A 19,711-nucleotide genomic window follows, 5' to 3' on the forward strand; every position below is an offset into this window, starting at 1 on the left:
CCCACTGATCCCCAACAATCTGTTTCTGAGGCATGGGGACCTCTCTAATATAGCAGAATAAGCGGTACAGGATGCTGCATAAGGAAAAGGGAACTGCCAAAATAGTGGGGATTCTCCTAGTAGAGGCGCTTCCTGTTTGCAAAACTAGTTGTTTGGATCTAAGCTAACAAATGTGAAAATCTCAACTATCCTTTGCAAAAGATAGTTCAGCTGTTCAGACGTAGTTACTTTCCTAATCCTCATGATTGTAAAAAAACCACTGGCAAAGGGACATTTTTGCTAACAAATCCGAAGAGTATTAGCAAACTGAGGAAAGGTGCTTTGTACCATTTTGTGTCCCACCCTTATACTACCATTTCTGTCCATCTCTATTAGAGACTTAACTCTCTTTAGATGTTTCATGCATCCTCCACTGTGTTTCAACACCAATGTATCAGTTGAAATGTTCATCTAGACTGCACAGATAAGAACGGAACAACCCCTAAAGCATTCTCACAGGGCATATTTTTTAATACGTACACGCATTCAGTGTGCAGTTGCAAAAATAATTACCTCACAGAATTGTAGATGGCTAATGGAGTTTGGTCCTTTTCTTTCGCCATCCTCATCATATCAAGAACAGCCATGCCAAGACATTCTTCTTGCGTTTCGTGAGTAACAGCCATCTTTACCCATCCATGGACAAAGTCTTCTCGCCACTGAAAGCAAAAAGGAGGCAGACGAGTTGTACATACAAACTTGTATGCTGCTCTTCACATTTACTTTGAATTATTTCAAATTATCTACACTCCCTAAGTCTTCACTGGGTGTCCCTCTCTCTCCCTGCTTCTCCTTCTCCCTGCTTGATTTGACAGGAACATGAGGCGGGAGGAATACCACCACCACCTCGTCATGAGGACCTGCTGCCACTACTGCCATGTCTTCCACCCCTCCCCACCCTGTTCTTGCCACACCCTCTGCAGGTGCTCTCAGAGCAAGGCAGCAGGCAGCCAAGCTCTCTGAAGAGCGGCATTAGCCTGAGCAGCTTTTCAGAGAGGTAGCCATGCCAAAATGCCTGGCTCTGAGGGATCCTTTCTAAGAAACAGAGATGCAGGAAGAGGGTTATCCATGGAGATTGCCTGTACTATAGGCAATCTCCAGGACTGTCCTCTTCCAACAATGTGGGCCCAGGGGAGGAGGAAGAAGATGTGGTTGGAGCTGGGGAGGGGGGAGATAGACAGCTCTCACATTTATTCATTTTTGACAGCTCTCACAATTTTTATTTTTTATTTTTTGCCAAAGTGCATCCCACTTGAAAAATAATGATGACTACCGATCTACAGGGGTAAGAAGCAGTAGTATTTTTAAATCCAGTGATAAAGAAGAAGGGCAGAGGAACAAAATAGACAGACTCAAATAGTAATAATTCATCAAATGTTACCTGAGCAAACAAATAAAACATGACAATGTCATCAAGGACAGGACTCTCTCCACCTCGGGAAACACCATACCGATACGCTCGCGTGCTGCTGTTACAATACCAGTGTGGGAAATAAAACCTGTTGGGAAACATTATTTGTCACATATCGATGTTCTTATCGCCAAGATCACACATGATCAAATGTAACATTAGTAAAATGAAGGTTGCCTGTATATAAAATCAGGACTCAGTACTTTTGCATAGTTTCATCTTGCTGCTAAATTCAAAGTTTAAAAGCAATAGTAAAATTTTTGGTTTTAGGGAGTAATTTTAGAGAGCTTCGGCTATTGGGCGGTATAAAAATGTAATAAATAAATAAATAATAAAATTTAGAGAGAATTAAGCCAGTTGTTACAAAACTCAAGGGCAAACAACACAGAAACCGAAGTATTAGCCCAGGGCAAATTCAACATGCATTAAAGCCTAGCAGTAACTCGGTTTACACAGCCAGATTAATTTTCAATCTAGTCAAATACTATCAAACATCAAGTATATTAGATAGGAGTCTCCAAAATGGGGCCTGCAGGTGCCACTACACCCACAAGACCAGATTTATTTATTTATTTATTTGTTGCATTTCTATGCCGCCCAATAGCTGAAGCTCTCTGGGCGGTTTACAAAATTAAGACAATTCAAAACAAAACAACGGTATAAAACCATAATATAAAATACAATATAAAAGCATAACCAAGATAAAAACAGCAGCAATGCAAAAATACACATTTTAAATATGAATTTCAAACAGCAAGGTTAAAATTAATTTATAGACTGTTAAAATACTGGGAAAATAAAAAGATCTTCAGCTGGCGTCTAAAAGAATATAATGTAGGTGTCAAACCTCCTTAGGGAGCTCATTCCACAGTCGGGGTGCCACAGCAGAGAAGGCCCTCCTCCTGGTAGCCACCTGCCTCACTTCCTTTGGCAGGGGCTCACGGGGAAGGACCCATGAGGATGACCTTAGGGTCTGGGCAGGTACATATGGGAGGAGGCGTTCCTTCAGATAGCCTGGCCCCAAGCTGTTTAGGGCTTTGAATGTTAATACCAGCACTTTGAATCGGGCCCGGACCTGGACTGGCAGCCAATGAAGCTGGAAGAGGACTGGCGTGATGTGATCTCATCGGCCAGTCCCTGTTAGTAACCGTGCTGCCCTATTTTGTACCAGTTGAAGTTTCCAGACCATTTTCAAAGGCAGCCCAACGTATAACGCATTGCAGTAATCCAAACGAGAGGTTATCAGAGCATGGATAACTGTAGCTAGGCTATCTCCGTCCATTATTATTATTATTATTAATTTATATAGCACCATCAATGTCCATATAAGGGTGCAGTTGGTATATCAGCCTAAACTGATAAAAAGTGCTCTTTGCCACTGAGTTCACCTGTGCCTCAAGTGACAGCTCTGGATCCAAGAGCACCCCCAAACTAGGCACCCCAAAGCTATTCTTGCTCTCTAATAAGCTTAAGAGGAATTGCTCCATAGCCCTGTATAGGGAGCAAAAAAAACCCAAGCAGCTATAAAACAGCTGGAGGGGATTGAAGCCCACACTGTGTATGTGTGTCTTTAGGGCCTGACTGCACGGGGAGGGCATCTGCTCTGGAGACTCATACACATATTCTCCCACTGCTGCCCCAACCAGGAAAAAGAAAAGAGCCACCAAGAGCAAAGTGAAAGAGGCTGGCTCAATGGTTAAAGAATGGCTGCTGCCAACTGCAGACACGCCTCTTCTGTTGCCTTGGCAACATAGCTAGAGTCCCAGGTGGATCTTAAAGCCTTGTGAGGCCAAAACACACACACACACACAGAGAGAGAGAGAGAGAGAGAGAGAGAGAGAGAGAGAGAGAGACCGACTGTGTGAGGCATGCCACACTATACTAAGATAAAGGAGACAAGATGCTGAGGAAAAAACAGAACCAGTTCCTTTCCCATCTCTGAAAGGTCTTCTCAACCACCTCCCCTCCCAATCCAAAGGAGAAAAAGGACCCCAAAGGTGGCAAGTGGGGATCCTCCCAAATTCTGGACACACACACAAAATGTGAATGTAACCCAACTCGTAAAGGACGCTGATGGGAGAGGCGCTGCATCAGTGCTTTGCAAGTGCAAGGTCCCAAGGTCTATCCCAGTTTCTCCAGTTAAATCATTTCAGCTATCAGGGCTGGAAAGACCCCTGCCCAAGATTTCTGAGTCCTTCCGCCCACCAAAATAGATAGTAAGGGGCTAGAAGAACCAACTCTCTGCATAAGACAGCCGCTTATGTTTATTTAAAAATATATATTCCTTAGTAATTCAGCTTAAAGAAATGCTGACGTCTGGAAACAGAGAATCCATTCACTGATATTGTGATAAGCTGACCAGGAGTAATATCCTTCCTGACTTATTTGCACCTGTTGAAAAGTTCTTTCAGAGCAAGCGAACAGATGAATGAAATTGATCATATGAAAGACCAGGCTACATGAACTGAAGCAAACGTTGTTCTGAAACAGCATCTTTATTTTCAGAAACAAAACACTGCAACTTAAGCATGCATACTTGAGGATAATTCCTACTGAATACAGTCTCATTTACTTTAAGTAAACACACACAGGATTGCAATCTAACTGCAATCCAAGCCATTCCATGTTCCACTAAAATCAATTTATATGTAAAAGAAACTCTTAAATAAATTCACCCATGTAATAAGGCTGAAATTTCATAATGAAAGTGAAATACATGGGCAAAAGGCATCATTCCCATTATGAACCTCTCGGATAATTAAGTGAAACAAAAACAAAACAAAAAATAGATTGCAAGAATTGTTTAATTTGTTACAATATATTTCTCTAGGTTTTTTAAAAAGATTCTGATTAACAAACAAAATTATTTGTACATGTCAAAGACAAAGCACTAATACTACCTTATTCGGTACAGTACGGTGAGAGTTGCTGATCCCTCTATTTGGAAGGTATGGTTTGGAGGATACCAGCATCGGTCTGCCTGATTCATTAGTGCAAACATGTTGTGGTACACTGGTGTGATACCTGGTAAATCAAGGGAAGAAGACAACATTTAATTACAAGGCCCTTATCACACAGAATTTAATTTTATTTTTAAAAGGTACTGCTAAGTGATCCTGAACTGGCAGCACCAACAAGGGTTCAATATTTTCAGGTGTATTTTCAATCTCAAAAGGCTACCATAGGGAAGCTTGAGAAAGTGAACATTACAATGAACTTAGTTCCAATAAAGCAACAGATGGAAACTGCATTTAAATTTCACAGCGATACAGTAAATATAGTCAAATATTACAGAGAGTGTGCTGGGGATTGATGTGCCCAACCCCTTACAATAGTAGCCATTCTGCGAAATGCTTTCATCTCTGGCTTCAACTTCACAAGTTAGATATACATTCACACCCCCAAAATCGACAAGAGATTAAGGGTGCAATCCTATGCATGTTTAGATTAAAAAAAAAAATCCTACAACTTCCAGTACTCCCCAGCTAGCCATGCAGGACTTTTTTCTGTGTAAACTTGTATAGGATTGCGCCCTATGTTAGAAAAGATGATGGACTGTATCCAATAGGTGTCCCTCTGCTGATGGAAGGCCAGAGAGCTTCGGCTATTGGGCGGTATAGCAATGCAATGCAATGCAATGCAATGCAATGCAATGCAATGCAATGCAATGCAATGCAATAAATAAATAAATAAAGGCCCTTTGATCCAGCCTCTTTTAGTAGCCTGGGTGTCTTGTCTGTGTGATGTCCCAATAATTACTCCTCTCCCTGCAGTTTCCTAGTCCATTAAATGTGCTCCAGGTGGTTTGGAACCCCTTCAGAACCACGTGGGTCATTGTGTCTGTGAGGGGAGTTAACCTCCCTTCCCATTCTGCTGACAGAAGCTTCCACTGGATCAAGGAGCCTTCTATCAGTGGAAAGACGGCAGATGAATTTAACATATGATACCTTAAGTTTTTTTAATTGTCAAAACCATAGATTATGTCAAAACCATAGATCATGACAAAAAACACCCATGGGGGGAATATCAATCAATTCAGGAAATTATTCAAAGTGTAAGTTCAATAAAATAATCTATCTCACTGCTAATTACGCTGTCTATCATACTAAGATCTGAGAATGTTTCATGCACTTCAACTACACCAGCAGAAAAAATGGACACAATATTACATCTCTATTAACACTAGCAAGTAAAAATTCTATTTTCTGCAGTAGAATGTTTTCCAAACCTGGGCTAAGTATTTTTCCCATTTTGCAAACAAATAGTGGAACTTCACCTGCAAATATATAATGTCTTGTTCTTTGCATTTTCGCTAAACTTATTGTTTCGTACTGGAAGACTATGGGTTGTATCCAACTTTCGTCTAACTGAAGTCCTACTCACTTCAATGGGTGTACTCTTAAATACCATATTTCTTCGATTCTAAGATGCCATCGATTGTAAGACGCACACTAATATCAGTAACACCAACAGAAAAAAGGCTTTGATTCTAAGAAATAATAAACACACCTGCGATTCTAAGACGCACCCCATTTTTAGAGATGTTTATATGGGGGGAAAAGTGTGTCTTAGAATCGTAGAAATACGGTAGTACTAATATTGGATATACCCTTAAAAGTTCTTTCAAGGGGTAATCTGTGCATTTGGAATAAAAGGTGCCAGAAATTATGCCAAGAATGTCTAAAACACATGTTGTTGTTTTTAATAAACCATAGACTAGTATGGTAAATAGACCTGATCTGGTAAGCAGACAGCTGCTATCTTGCCTGCCTTGCCTGTCACAGCCCACCAGCTACTACTGAGCTGGCTTGTAGCTTGTTCAGAGGTCAGCCCCCCACCCCAGCCCAAAGGAGGAAGGCAGAAAGAGTTGGGGAGGAAAGTCACTGGGAAATGCAAAAAGACTGCCAGATACTTCCATATACATTCTGAGTTATCGAGAAATGGAGAGGGCACATGTGAGTCCACTCCCCAGTTTTGCTCTTTCATTCTCTCTTTACACCTCGAGAACAGGTATCCATCTATTGTAAGCATTTTAACTCCAGTTGGTTATGCAGTGAAAGGAGGATGGGCAGTCAAACCTTAGCAGAGCTGGTGGCAAGGGTCACCTGAAAAAGCTTTTGCAAAAGCTCTCACTTTGGCCCTTTCTACACCTAAGGATTGTCCCAGAAAAATGGAGCGATTGTCTCTGCCTGCTCCTGGGATCCCATGTGTCATTTGGATGCACTGGGATGATCCCGGGATGATTCCGGGGGGAAAAGGCAGGTGTAAAAATGGCCCAAGTGTACTCTAATTCCCATCCCCAAGAAGGTGAGCTGGAAGATGACACAGCTCAAAGAGCTAGGCACATGCCCACCCTGCCTGCTATCAAACAACTTTACTTCAGATCCAGCCTTAAAGCAATCCATTTTTTTTAGTTTAATGGCATCAGAGGTGGTTATACTTAAATTTCTTTTGGGTTTAGGTGTTGTTGTTGTTCTTTTCTTACAACAACTGTGCATCTCATTTGCTTGCAGCTAGATAGATGCATAGTCGGTGGTGGTAGCTGCTCATAGGTGGGAAAACGGAGCCTACAAAACAGCCCTATAAGAAAACAAGATCATCCAGTTCAAGGACAGGTGTTCAGCAAAAGGCTGATTTATTTTAAGCATTACTGCTCTGCAGCCTGGTTCAATTAGCACACCGAGAAGATCTGGTTGGCAATTGCTGGTGTCTCTTCAATCAACTAGTCGTGCTTCTTTGCGTTTTGAAAACGATAAGTTTAGGTAATTAATACACATAAAGACAAGGAGAACACTGCTTGATCTTGTCAGGGACAAGAACGTCTCTTTGCATGTGCCTTTAAAAAATATTCAATTGCTTTTCTTTTACAGGCTCTTCACATGTTGCAGCAATCAGTTGCTGAGCAAAAGGTGACTCATTTGTGAGTCACTTTGGACATCAATTCAGCCGAACAGCCTTTAATCACATCCAGAGAGATGGTGCTTAAAAAGACACAACTTACTCTAAAAGAATGGCAGAACTAGCTGGCATTCCTTGTACTGGAGTTGATCATAAAACACTAATCGAGCAGAAATTTTAGATTCATGCAAATAACACTAATTAGTTTATAATCCCATTTGAAGCAAAATACAATGGATTGATGACCAAGGACCAATCAAATCCTATCTAGCAATTGACATATCAAAAGGATCCCTCTCCCACCTTTTTGCAAGAAAATACAGAAATTTAATGTTGCAATAAGAGAGCTTCAGCTATTGAGCAGCATAAAATAATAATAAATAAGCAAACTGTACTCTTTACAAATCTGATAAAGAAACCAGACTTCAGAATTAATGTCGCCTACCAATCATGATAGATATGGTTTTCTATCTTATGTACAAATTAGCCTACAGCTGTAAGATGCAGAGAACAGCGTAAGATGCAGAGATATAGAGCTACACATTACAATTGTTGCGGAAACATTAGTATGACACTAGTATCTTCCATAACAAATACATAAAGAGTGGAATTAAAATTTAAACTTTATTCTTAGGTTATTTACATTCCGCCCTCCATAATATTTATCCTATGCACATTTAGTTACAGTGTACTCTTTTCCCTGATGTCTATATCACATTCTCATGGACCTCAAGCATTCTATGGTCATTTCAAAATAGAATGACAGAATGCAAGAGACAGAATTGTACCTCTATACCAGGGTATGTCTCATCAGTAGTTTTCTTAGCTCAGCCCACCCACTTGAACCCAGGTCTCCATGGTTTCAAGCCAAAAAAAAAAAGTTTTACTGTTCAAGACCATGGGACTGAATTTATATACATGAATGTATTTGTCACGTACTTAACTTATTGAGAGAGGTCAGCATTCTGCTTCTCACCACATTCCTTGCCTAATTCATTAAATGATACAACACAATCATGGCACAAAACCACTATCCATTTTTTCTGACCTACACAGGCAGTTTCTCATCATGCTAGGCATTAATGCAATGCAAGACCTTCTACCACCACCAAGATGGAGTGGCAATACAAGATGAGTTTGTGTTGGGCAACAGAAATCATTAGTAGCAATTTTTGATCTGGTTAAGAGCATAATGTGCCAACCACTCATCTAAGGAGCAATTTATACAAGCTGCTACCTACCTTGAACAACTAAATGCCCAACAAAGGTGTGCCCTTTACACAGTTGCTTATGAGATAAATTTTAAAGTCCACATTACTTTGCAAAGTGGGCAAAATCATTCTCAATGTAATGTCTTTATTAGTCTTGAAAATTCACTCAGACACAAGCAAGGAACTCAACTGCTCACCAACAGACAGACCTGCTGGCCTGAAATACAAGGAACCTCTTGTCAACCTCCGTACATTAAGTACAGGTCCTGCACTCCCGCCTCCACACCGGAGTTCAGTTTGAGCATTCCAACTGCAAAGGAAGTACTTGCAAGGAAAACATCCTTGAGGTAAATACACCCAATCCTCTCAAATTAGTGAAGCTTTTTTCCTCCTGGCCTAAAATATATATTATACACACTCACACTTATGTTTTCATTATCAGGATAATGAAGCAATGCAAATAAATGAGCCCTCTTATATAAATATAAATAAAAATGAATAAATAAAAATAAATGTGTGTGTGTGTGTGTGTGTGTGTGTGTGTGCATGAGAAGACTTAAACAATTTAGGGCACAATCCTATGCATGACTGGGTGGAAATGCTGGTAGTTTTAGGGCTTTTTTCTGTCTAAACATTCTGTATTGAATAGAAGGGCTGCAAAAGAGCAGTTGTTGTTATTTACATTTATATACCGCCCCATAGCCAAAGCTCTCTGGGCAGTTCTATCAGGAGGAAAAAATCTGGGGTTTTACAAACAGCAGCCTCCCTGTAAAGACTGATTCTTCTTCAGTGTAATAATAAGGGACACTAATCTATCTTCCTCCACATTTTAATTCTTTGATAAGTACACTGTTTACTTAAAAGACAACCAACAATGTATCAAAATTAGAAGCCAACACCTTGTCTTAATTTAGAATGGTAGAAAACTGCAACCAAAGACAAATTTTAATCAGACAGCAATTTACAGCTTTTTTACTGCAAGTGTTTTGTTAGCAATCCGGATTGACACACTATACAAGACAATAATTTATTGTAATGGAATTTAGAACATGTTAAGCTACTATAAGTAACTGCCCAGGCTGTGAACAGACAGCAATACAGAAGGAAGGATTAAGAAACGGAACATTAGAATCAGTATTTTGTTTACACTGGAGAAAAGAGCACTCTTTAATTTCTGCCCGTCACACAATAGTTAAAAGGGATAGAAGTCTTGCTACAAAAATGGTGGAAACACAAGTGACATCAAATTTTCATTAATCCAAAATTTTCTGAGGACATTGCCAATGGAATTCGACTTTATGTAACTGTGGCCCCTCAAACACCTCCCCCCACCAATGTGTACTTTGCAGAAGGTTTTAAATGTGATTGAATATCAGTTCACAGGGCAGAAAATCATTCTCATGTGCTAAGATTATGTATCTAGAATGACAACCAAGTCAGACAGAGGATTAAGATGTGTCTGTGACCTCTAGCATTCTTGTCATCTTTTCCCACAGCCAACTAGTTTCACTTACAGTTTTCCACAACAATTGCCAAAGCTAGCAAACCTTGTTTTCTACAGCAGACCTTGCTATCTGGGTTAACACCTGCTCCAAAATGAATGGTGAAATGGTAAGTCTGCAATCAACACCCCCTTGAAAAGGTTTTTTTCTTGCTCATGAGAAACCTGTTACAAATATAGATCATCCTGAAATCTGTGTAATGAAGGATTGTAATGGTCCTTTTGCTCATATCCTTCTGCAAAGAAAATAAATGTTGTAGAGGAAGGGTAAGAAACCGTCTTTATCCCAGGTGCTGCATTCTCCCATGGATAGCATTCCAAGTGGGACCAAACCGCAGACACACCTCATTTACACATTCATACACACATATGCGTGCACATACAGGGGACTATCCAATGGGGTGCAACTGCAAGCATAAGCTAATCTAGCACAACACCAATAGTGTTAGTTAGTGCACCAATTTCCCCATTAATTTATGTTAGCAGTTGCGCCCCATTGGATACTGCCCATAGCAATTTGTCTTGAAAGAAGCTTCCTGCTGGAGCCCCAAACAGGCAGAAAACTCCAGTGCAGGTGTACTGTATTAGAAAATGTTATGTGCTGCTGTTTTCAATTGTTTTTCAAGTATATTTGTTTTTATTATTATGTATATGAGAGTGTATATTAGCCGCCTCTTCAGGTGATTAACTCAGGACAAAGGCCAGGAATGCAAGGAAGCACACAGTGTAGTAATAAATAAAATAAATAGTTAGCTGAAACACCTACAGACACAGAAAGAGTCATGGCTACACACATTCAAAGCAAAGCCTGGTCCAACAGTTTAATATGAAACTGGAACTCAATGGATAGTTACATACCACACCTCTAGATGGTGCAACACTCAGCAGAGAAGAAGAGGCAAAATACAGGCAAGGAAGGAATACAAATAGCATCCCTCAGAGAAGCACTGACAGAGGAACAGAGGATTCCATACTCACAAGTCCTGAACAAAATAAAATCAAAAGAGTCAAGGAATTCATGCACACATGAACAGCTTACACAATGCAGAAAATTGCCATGATCCAAAGCCAAAAATACAGCTGCAGCAAAATAAGAACAATTTGTGGAAACACAATACAAAGGAATTAAAATGCAATCATTTGTGGTACCTGTGGTCATGCTATAGTACTTCCTCTTAATGCTACGTGCGTGCATTTGTGTGTGAGAGAGACATTAACTTTTTACAGGCACCAAATACGTACTATTTTTCAAATGTGCAGTCTGATCTTCTTCCAAATAACTTTAGGAGAGTCCATTCTAAGATTAGCCCATCTCATCTTTGTGATGGTTTGTGCTAACCATAGTTTAGAACCCCAATAATAGTTCAATCTTCCAAACATTTAACTAGCAAGCCATGATTTACAGTTGCTTGTCTGCTTTGATCTTCCCATCTTCTGAGCATTTAGGTTCATAAATTCACTACCATCTCCAGAATGCAGCAGCTTTAGGCAGAGTGGTGGCCATAACAATAGTTGATCAATTCATAAATTCTGCCAAATTATAGTAGGCACAAATTCTGGGTGTGAGAGCTGATCACAAAACATGGCTTGTTAGTTCAGAGATCATGCCAAACATAGTTAAGTTTCCTTAACTATAGTGTGGTATGATGTCTGAATTGTGGCACTGTAACTTGTCTAAGGCCACCCAGTGAGTTTTGTGTGTGAAAGTGTTCCTGAATCCAGGTCTCCCTGGTCCAAATTCAACACTAACCCCTCTGTGTCAGCTTTGCTATGAATTCTGATTACAAACAGGATTTACCGCACTACTTGTTTGCAGTGCTCAAATTCCTTGTCTTTCAAGACTCACACTTGACAGGGGGAAGCACAGATGGCAGCAATGACAGGGGCACTCATTTGCAAAGAATGAGTAAAAACAGCCTTCTAAGAAAAGGACATTGTGTTCATGCAATATAACTCGGGTTAAATAAAAACCTTAATGCTTAAGTGAAGTGTGGCCTAGAATTGGTTAAAAAAAAAAGAGGAAAGGAAGTATGCAAGAGTATTTTTCGTCTCCTGTTTGATACAGCCCCACATGATAAATACCAAGTTCTACACCTAGGAAAAAGAAACCAAATGCACAGTTACAAGATGGGAATACTTGCCTCAGCAATACTATAAGCTAGAAGGGATTGTTGTAGATCAAAAGCTGAATATGAGCCAACAGTGTGATGTGGCTACAAAAAAGGCAAATGCTATTTTGGGCTGCATTAATAGAAACATAGCTTCCAAATCGTGCGACATACTGATTCCCCTCTATTCGGCATTGGTTAGACCTGAGTATTGCTTCCAGCTCTGGGCACCACACTTCAAGAAGGATGCAGACAAGCTGGAGTGTGTTCAGAGCCTGCTTACCCTACCCTGTGCCTGTTTGCATTCTCTTCCCCTCCTTATTGTTTTACTATGATTTTATTAGATTGTAAGCCTATGCGGCAGAGTCTTGCTATTTACTGTTTTACTCTGTACAGCACCATGTACATTGATGGTGCTATATAAATAAATAAATAAATAAATAAATAAATAATAATAATAATAATAATAATAATAATAATGATCAGTAGTCTGGAAACAAAGCCCTATGAGGAGAGACTGAAAGAACTGGGCATGTTTAGCATTGAGAAGAGAAGACTGAGGGGCGACATGATAGCACTCTTAAAGTACTTGAAAGGTTGTCACTCAGAGGAGGGCCAGGATTTCTTCTTGATCATCCCAGCTGGACATCAGGAAAAACTACCAGACTGTTAGAGCAGTATGGCAATGGAACCAATTACCTAGGGAGGTTGTGGGCTCTCCCACACTAGAGGCATTCAAGAGGTAGCTGGACAACCATCTGTCAGGGATGCTTTGAGGCGGATTCCTGCATTGAGCAGGGGGGTTGGACTTGCTGGCCTTATAGACTCCTTCCAACTCCACTATTATATGATTCTATAATATCAAATTGGGATTTTGATTTCAACTGGAACACATAAAGGTCTACAAGCACATCTGATTTAAACTTCTGCTTTGTTTGCTTCAGGAGAGAGGGGATTGTATTGATATGGCATCAGTATTAGCCACAATCCAATTTTGGCAACCTTCACATCTTAGCATTGGAGAGGGTCTCATGGGTCATCTAATCCAACCCCCTGCTCCCTGCAAGAAATCCAGAGTTAGAGTATCCCCAACTGATAGCTATCCAGCCTCTGCTCAAAGACCTCTGGTGAGTGAAAGCCCAGAAATTGATTGCACTGTCAAACTGTTCTTACCAGGTCATTAGATTTAGTTCTATCCTCTAGGTCAACAGAAAACAATTACCCCTCCCCTCTTTCAGGCAATAGCCCTTCAGGTATTTAAATAGTACTGTCATCTCCCTCCCCCCACCCAACCCACTTTCCACAGCTGCCCTTCTCTTTCCTAGGCTAAACATAATTCCTTTAGCCTTTCCTCATACGACTTAGTTTCCATAACTCTGGGTTGTTGCTGTGATGTGTGAAGCTGGCAAAGTACCATGGGTTAACCCAACAAAAAAACACAGCTCAAAACTCTGGGTTGTTTAACCCAGAGAGGTCATGAATGAGCGAGAAGCCTTCCAAACATGATAACTTAAATTCTGCTAACCATGCTTGTCAGATAGGTAAATATAAGATCTTAATGATGACTGCTTTTTTAGTTGAGAGAAATAAAACTTCAATTTTACTAAGAAATATGCTAGCCACAACTTCTATTATGCCTCTAATCATCCTAATTGCATTTTATGTAGTAATGTGTTTTGCTTGTTTCATCATTTCAAAGACTTGTTATTCTTCAATAGTGTTTGAGCAATAAATATATATTTTGTGGCACCACTTTGTGTTATTTGGCTTGAGAGGTGTTTCAGGGACCACAACCAATATAAATTAATTCTTGAAGCCAAGAACACACAGCTGGGATTCATGCATCTGTTACTGAGTGGGATCTGTTCATATAGCTGCTGTTTTCTCTCCTGGCCAGATGAGTCACAGACACTCTTGTTGAACTAAGAGAAACCAGATAGTCGGATGGAATGGAAATGGGTCTCCAGTCTCAGCCATATCAATCCCTGGGTTGATTAACCCCAGGAATTCGCTGTTACATGAAAACTAGGTCAATGTCTAAACACAACTTTTAAGCAGTTTTCCAACCAGCTGAGAATCCACCCGACGATAGCATCATCTGTCCATGTTTGGCAAGTTTAATAACCAAAATATGAGGAACTTCATCAAATGCTTTATGGAAATAAAGGTAAGTTACGTCTTGACAAATCCATGCTATCTTATATTAATCATTGCATTGTTATCAATAGGTTTACAGATTAACTGCTTTATCATCTATTCCAGTGTCTTCCCTGGTATTAAGCAAACTGACCAATCCTGGATTTTCCCTTTTCTTAAAGACCAAGACAACATTTGCCAGTCTCGTGGCACCTCACCCAGTCTCCAGGATGGTGGACAGAGGTTCTGAGAGTATATCATAAAGTTCCTTTAGTGCCCTTCCGTGCAATTCACACAGCTCTGTCAGTACCTTTCCAGTAATGTTTAAAACTCCAGTCCAATCCCCAACTCTGATATTTGCCTCATCAGAAAAAAAGCACACTTGACAAAGTTAAACAAGACATAGTCATACAGGAGTTGCAACCAGAAAGTATCTAGCAGCAGATAACGTTATGCTAAAAATAGGATTCTAGTAGTCAGCAATCTTAGATTACATAAGCATGCCCCTTGATGGAAGAATTTTTAATTTTTTAGCAAGTATTTTATATAGAATGGAATAATTCCTTTACACACCTCAGGGTTTCTCTCACACTGAACAGTTTTCCTTGGCTAGAGTGGGAAAATGTGCACTCTCCAGGCTCTGATTACACTTTCGCTTGAATGCATGAATGTGAATTCTCCCTCAGGTGCTTGAAATTCTAAGACAGGGAGAAGGGAGATATAGCTTGTTGTCTCACCACACCCTCTGGTAACAGAGCTACGGGTCCCTTTTGAACGCATTTTTCTCCATTTTGTCTGGCAGCAACTTCCTTTGCTTATTTCTAGGATATCAATTGCTGCTAGAGAAAATGAAGAGTCCATGCTTTCAAAAGATACCCACAACTTCTGAGAAGCTTTGGTTGGAATGGATATCACCAGCAGGTCCTACTCTTTTCCTTCTCTTTTCAAGGGCACAGACAAATGCCTTGCTTGGATGCTATAGTAAGCTATGGTTTAGCATTCCATCTACAAAACTTGGGCTAGTGTACCCTCTCTCCACTACCACAACCATTTTAACTAACTACAGTTTATTGTTATTTCTAAATGTGGTCAAACTCTGGTTAATCTTATCAATGTTTACTAAAACAAGCCAACTTCAGACCATCATTTATAAAGCCGACTTATTTCAATAAACCATAGTTAAAATTAGTGTTATGCCTGAATCCTAAACTGTGGTTAATTGAATACAGAGGTGGAAGCTCCTCCTCTGGCTATGCCAGAGAAAAAGAGGGAGGTGGGACCTTGAGGTTCATTCTTGTAATGCTAAACCAGTTTCGTATTTCATCCAAATGAAGCTCATTTATCATCCTTCCAAACAACTCAATTATATGCTTACAGGAAAGCATGAACTGAGCCCCAAAATGCAATTGTGATATATCTTTCTTGTCAAACTCCCCCCAAAACTAAAATGAAGTTGGTTCACTAGCTAGAAATTTGGCTATGATCTTACCACAAGCCTTACAAGCAGCAACACAGATGTCTTCTGCAACATATTGTCCAGCTGGAAATTGTAGGTAATCGCCTTCAGTTTTTCCTGGGGAATGATAAAGGTAAACCCGAAACAGTGGCTCTGTCTGTCTGGAAATGCCCGGATTCCCAGTGATTCCGCCGTTCTGGTGAATAGTAGATGATGCTGTCCCTTCCGCCTCTGTCATTGTAAGGCAGGCCATGATGTCTTTATGTTATGTTCAAAGTATTTGCCTGCAAAAGATTAAAAAAAGATCTTTTAAGAGAATATCTAAAATATCTTGTATTGATTTGTAATGGCAGAGAAGATGTAATTCAATATCACTGAATTTAGATTGCACACATGAAAGTTTATATGTGATTAGGTCACATGCCTCGCCCTAAGGCCATGTCAAGATATATTTTGTTTAGAAGTTTTTTAAAAAAGATGGAAAATGAAACAGATTTTATAAAATGTATATCCACTATTCTACCTACACAATGCTATTACCCATTTGACAGCTCTCCACTGGAAAACAACCTGAAAGTCACTTCGTAGTGGAGAAATGATGGTGTGAATCAATGAACTTCACTAGTTTTCAAGCAAGAACCATTTTTGCTCTACGCACTGCTGCTGAGGCCAGTTGGGCAGCTTTTCCAAACTGCTGGGAACCTCTGACTTCCCTAATCAAGTAGGGATTCTGGGCACCACTTGACTGGAGGCTTCCTATCCCCCTCCACGTTGCCCAAGGAAGGTCTCACCAGGCAGGCAATTTCCGACAAGCTCACTTGGTCCTTGGATTGAAATGGATAGTTTTCTCACCACTCAGAGAGTGCACTGCTCTTCTCAGTGCTGCAAAATCTCCCAGAACAGATCCACGTTGTACTCTCTCTTGCCCATACATTCAATTTCCCTTCCATCTCCAGTGCATGCATATTGCACCACTGCAGCTAGCCAATCACATTGCTGTTTGCCCCTTGGGTTCCCCCTCCCCAGCTAACTGGTTGAATGATCCTGTATTCTCTTCTTTCCTTCCCACCCCAGGCCCCTTACAGCTGATGAGCAGCAGCTCTTATACCTGCCATCCCTGAAGCTTCATCCGATACTCCAGATTCCAGTAGCTGGCCCACCACTAAAGCAAGCTAGACAGCCCTGATGATAGTGAACAGCAGCAAAGAGAGGATGGGGTGTGTTTGAGTGAATGAAAGAGAGGGGGGGGGCAAAGAGCCACACTTGAGGTGATTTGGAGTTGCCATTGGCCTCAGGCCTTGTAGTAAAGAATACTGGTGTGAATTAATTCAGATCCATGTTCTTCACTGAAAAGTTGCTGTGACCAGGAGAGGGAGGGAGAGAAAAGCTAAAAAAAACAAAACACCCAGAACTTAAAACTTTTTTGTTTAACTTGGGAATTCTCATTCTTCATTTCCTGATATGTATCAAAAGTTTCCAGACTCAGAAGTTTCATTTCCACATCAAAAAGGTAACCCAGGCAAAAACAGTATAGGTTTGGATCCTCTTTTGCTTAACTTCCTCAAATTAAACACAACACTACAGCAAAAAACAAAAAAAGGGGGGGGGGAACCAATCCTATTTAAAAAAAAAAAACAAAAAAAACTGCTGAAGTAGTCTTCACTGCTATACAAAATTATATTCCTGATGTTTTCAAGGCTGGAAAAACATGATTGCCCAAGTACCTACAAAAATGTTCTGGGACCAAGAAAAAAATTCCCACCAGTCTTAGCTTGTATTGTTTTCCCTAGGAAGTGCATCATTTAGCAGAAGACAGAGAAAACTAAATTAGTTTTTTCAAGTAGACCACTAGCCTTGTTTTTAAACAAACACTTTCACCCATGACACCTTGGTTGTGCTAATTTGAAGGAAATGGTTAAAAGTAAACCTTCAAGAATACAGCATATCATTCAATCAATGTAAATGAAATGTGGGCTAAACTAAGATCTTAATGGGTGTTTGCTATCTTACCATTTTTGGGAATTTAGTTATTTTGCGGGAACCTATACCATTCCAAAGATAAGCATATTTTCCTGGTTGTACTTTTTTTTAAAACACATACACACACACACACTTGAGATATTTTGCCGGTCTGGTGGATATGATTTTGTAGGATTCAAAATAAGCAAGATCAAAGGGGAAAAACATCCCAACAGGGTTAGAGTAGGTGGCCTCTACCATCCCCACTCTGGACCTCATCCCTCAGCTGATGGTCATCAGACCTCAAAGAACTTGGACTTCTTCACTTTATGTTTTCTGCCTTGCTCGAATTAAACACTGCTACACACAATGGGTCAGTTCACACAATAAAACAGCCCATCATGGGTTGCAGCACATACCGGCAGACATTTTGAATATTCAAGCTGTAGTCACGGCTTGTCATGTTGTCTGAACCTGGGAACTGTGGGTCACGTGAGGGTAAAACAATTTTGCATAACCTTTAAGCAGGCCATGGATTCTAAAAGAGTTGCTTAACCCTCACAAAACGCATGGTCGCTGCGTTTGTACGACATGACGAGTTTCAGCTTTAAAGCTAAGGATGACTCTTGGGGGCTACAGCTTAAATAAGCCATAACAAGCTGCAGCGATTGTGTGAACCTGGTTGCTATGTAACACCACCCAAGGTAATACAGACAGAGGACATTTCTCTCATGACCCTTAAGAGAAATCTGTGGCAAATAATACAGTCTGACGTAGAAGGCCAAATTCTCCAGTAGCATAAATCTGGTAATGAATGAAATTATACAAGATATAAATAAACTGATATCACATGAGCTGATAATTTAACCAAATGGTTTCAAAGCTCAAAGGATTTTAAAATTACATCCAAATTAAAAGCAATACTTCAAGTAACCTCACGAAGATGACAAGTACCAGGAAAGCAGAAGCTGCCATTAACACAAAAATACACTTCTTTCATGGCCAGGTGTATTAAAAATTATGCCATACAACATAATACAAACATATGTTAACTACCTGTGAGTAAAAACACAAGTTCTAAACTTGAAGAGATTACTTTAACGCCAAAGCAAAGGAAGCTACGTGGATACCTCTTGCTGTAACACAAATGGTGGTGAATGGAAGAAGAGTGGCCATTGGTAAGACTTCTGAAATATGACCATGCCTTGTATATGACCCTTCTAATATATAGAATATACATTAGAAGATAAGAATTTGTTATAAAAGTTTTTGGACTTGCTAGGCTTTTATATTTGGAGAAGTGTTATGTATTCACAAACCATTTTTAAAGCAGTTAATTGAGGAAAGAATAATTTAACTCTAATGGAAATTCATCTTCAAGACTGGCCAAGAGTTACGTGCCTCAAGAATCAAGAAGTGCTTCCAGAGCTACTTCACAAATTCTTTCCATGTAAGAAAGCCAAATGTAGAGGCAAAATAGATCACACATGTGCATATCATAGACAATTACACACATATCTTTAAAAGGCTGTGGCTGTAAATTCCAGAAGCAGATGACTCAGGAAGGGTTTTACTTTTTTAATTAACACTGATATATTAGTAAAGTATTAAAGATGTCTGGAAAGTACAGATGATGTACTCCTATTTTATGTATTTATTCTTATTCTACTCTTTTTTTAGAGCCTTCATTAGCTATAAGGGTTGAATGCCTTGGGAAGAAGTGCCCCAAGATGTTTTGTATATCCACAATCCAAACAGTTCTGGTCACATTCTGACAGCTGCTTCTTGTATTCTACCATGGAAATGCAAGTACAAAAAACATGCACATATTGTATTGATTATGTTAAACTTGTTTCACACCAGCTGCGTTCGGACAACATGACAATCAATTCCACAACTGTTTATCTAGGGCAGCGGTTCTCAACCTGTGGGTCGGGACCCCTTTGGGGGTCGAATGACCCTTTCACAGGGGTCGCCTAAGACAATCAGAAA

At 40.0% G+C, this 19,711-nt stretch overlaps 1 protein-coding gene across 4 annotated transcripts in view; it reads right to left on the minus strand.

Annotated features, from left to right (window-relative positions):
• Nucleotides 1-19,711, minus strand: part of JAK2 (Janus kinase 2) — an 88,794-nt gene that overhangs the window by 41,523 nt on the left and 27,560 nt on the right. For all 4 annotated transcript variants that reach the window (XR_010025588.1, XR_010025587.1, XM_063129278.1 and 1 more), the window contains 4 exons: nt 15,794-16,044; nt 4,351-4,474; nt 1,421-1,538; nt 553-698 (listed from right to left, as the gene is read on the minus strand). Coding sequence is in view for 2 of the 4 variants with exons in the window: in XM_063129278.1 (XP_062985348.1) it covers nt 553-698; nt 1,421-1,538; nt 4,351-4,474; nt 15,794-16,013 (608 nt within the window). In the remaining 2 variants the exon portion in view is untranslated. The remainder of the gene's footprint in view (nt 1-552; nt 699-1,420; nt 1,539-4,350; nt 4,475-15,793; nt 16,045-19,711) is intronic.

This window comes from Elgaria multicarinata, chromosome 6 (genome assembly GCF_023053635.1).
Source record: "Elgaria multicarinata webbii isolate HBS135686 ecotype San Diego chromosome 6, rElgMul1.1.pri, whole genome shotgun sequence".
Lineage (NCBI taxonomy): Eukaryota > Metazoa > Chordata > Lepidosauria > Squamata > Anguidae > Elgaria > Elgaria multicarinata.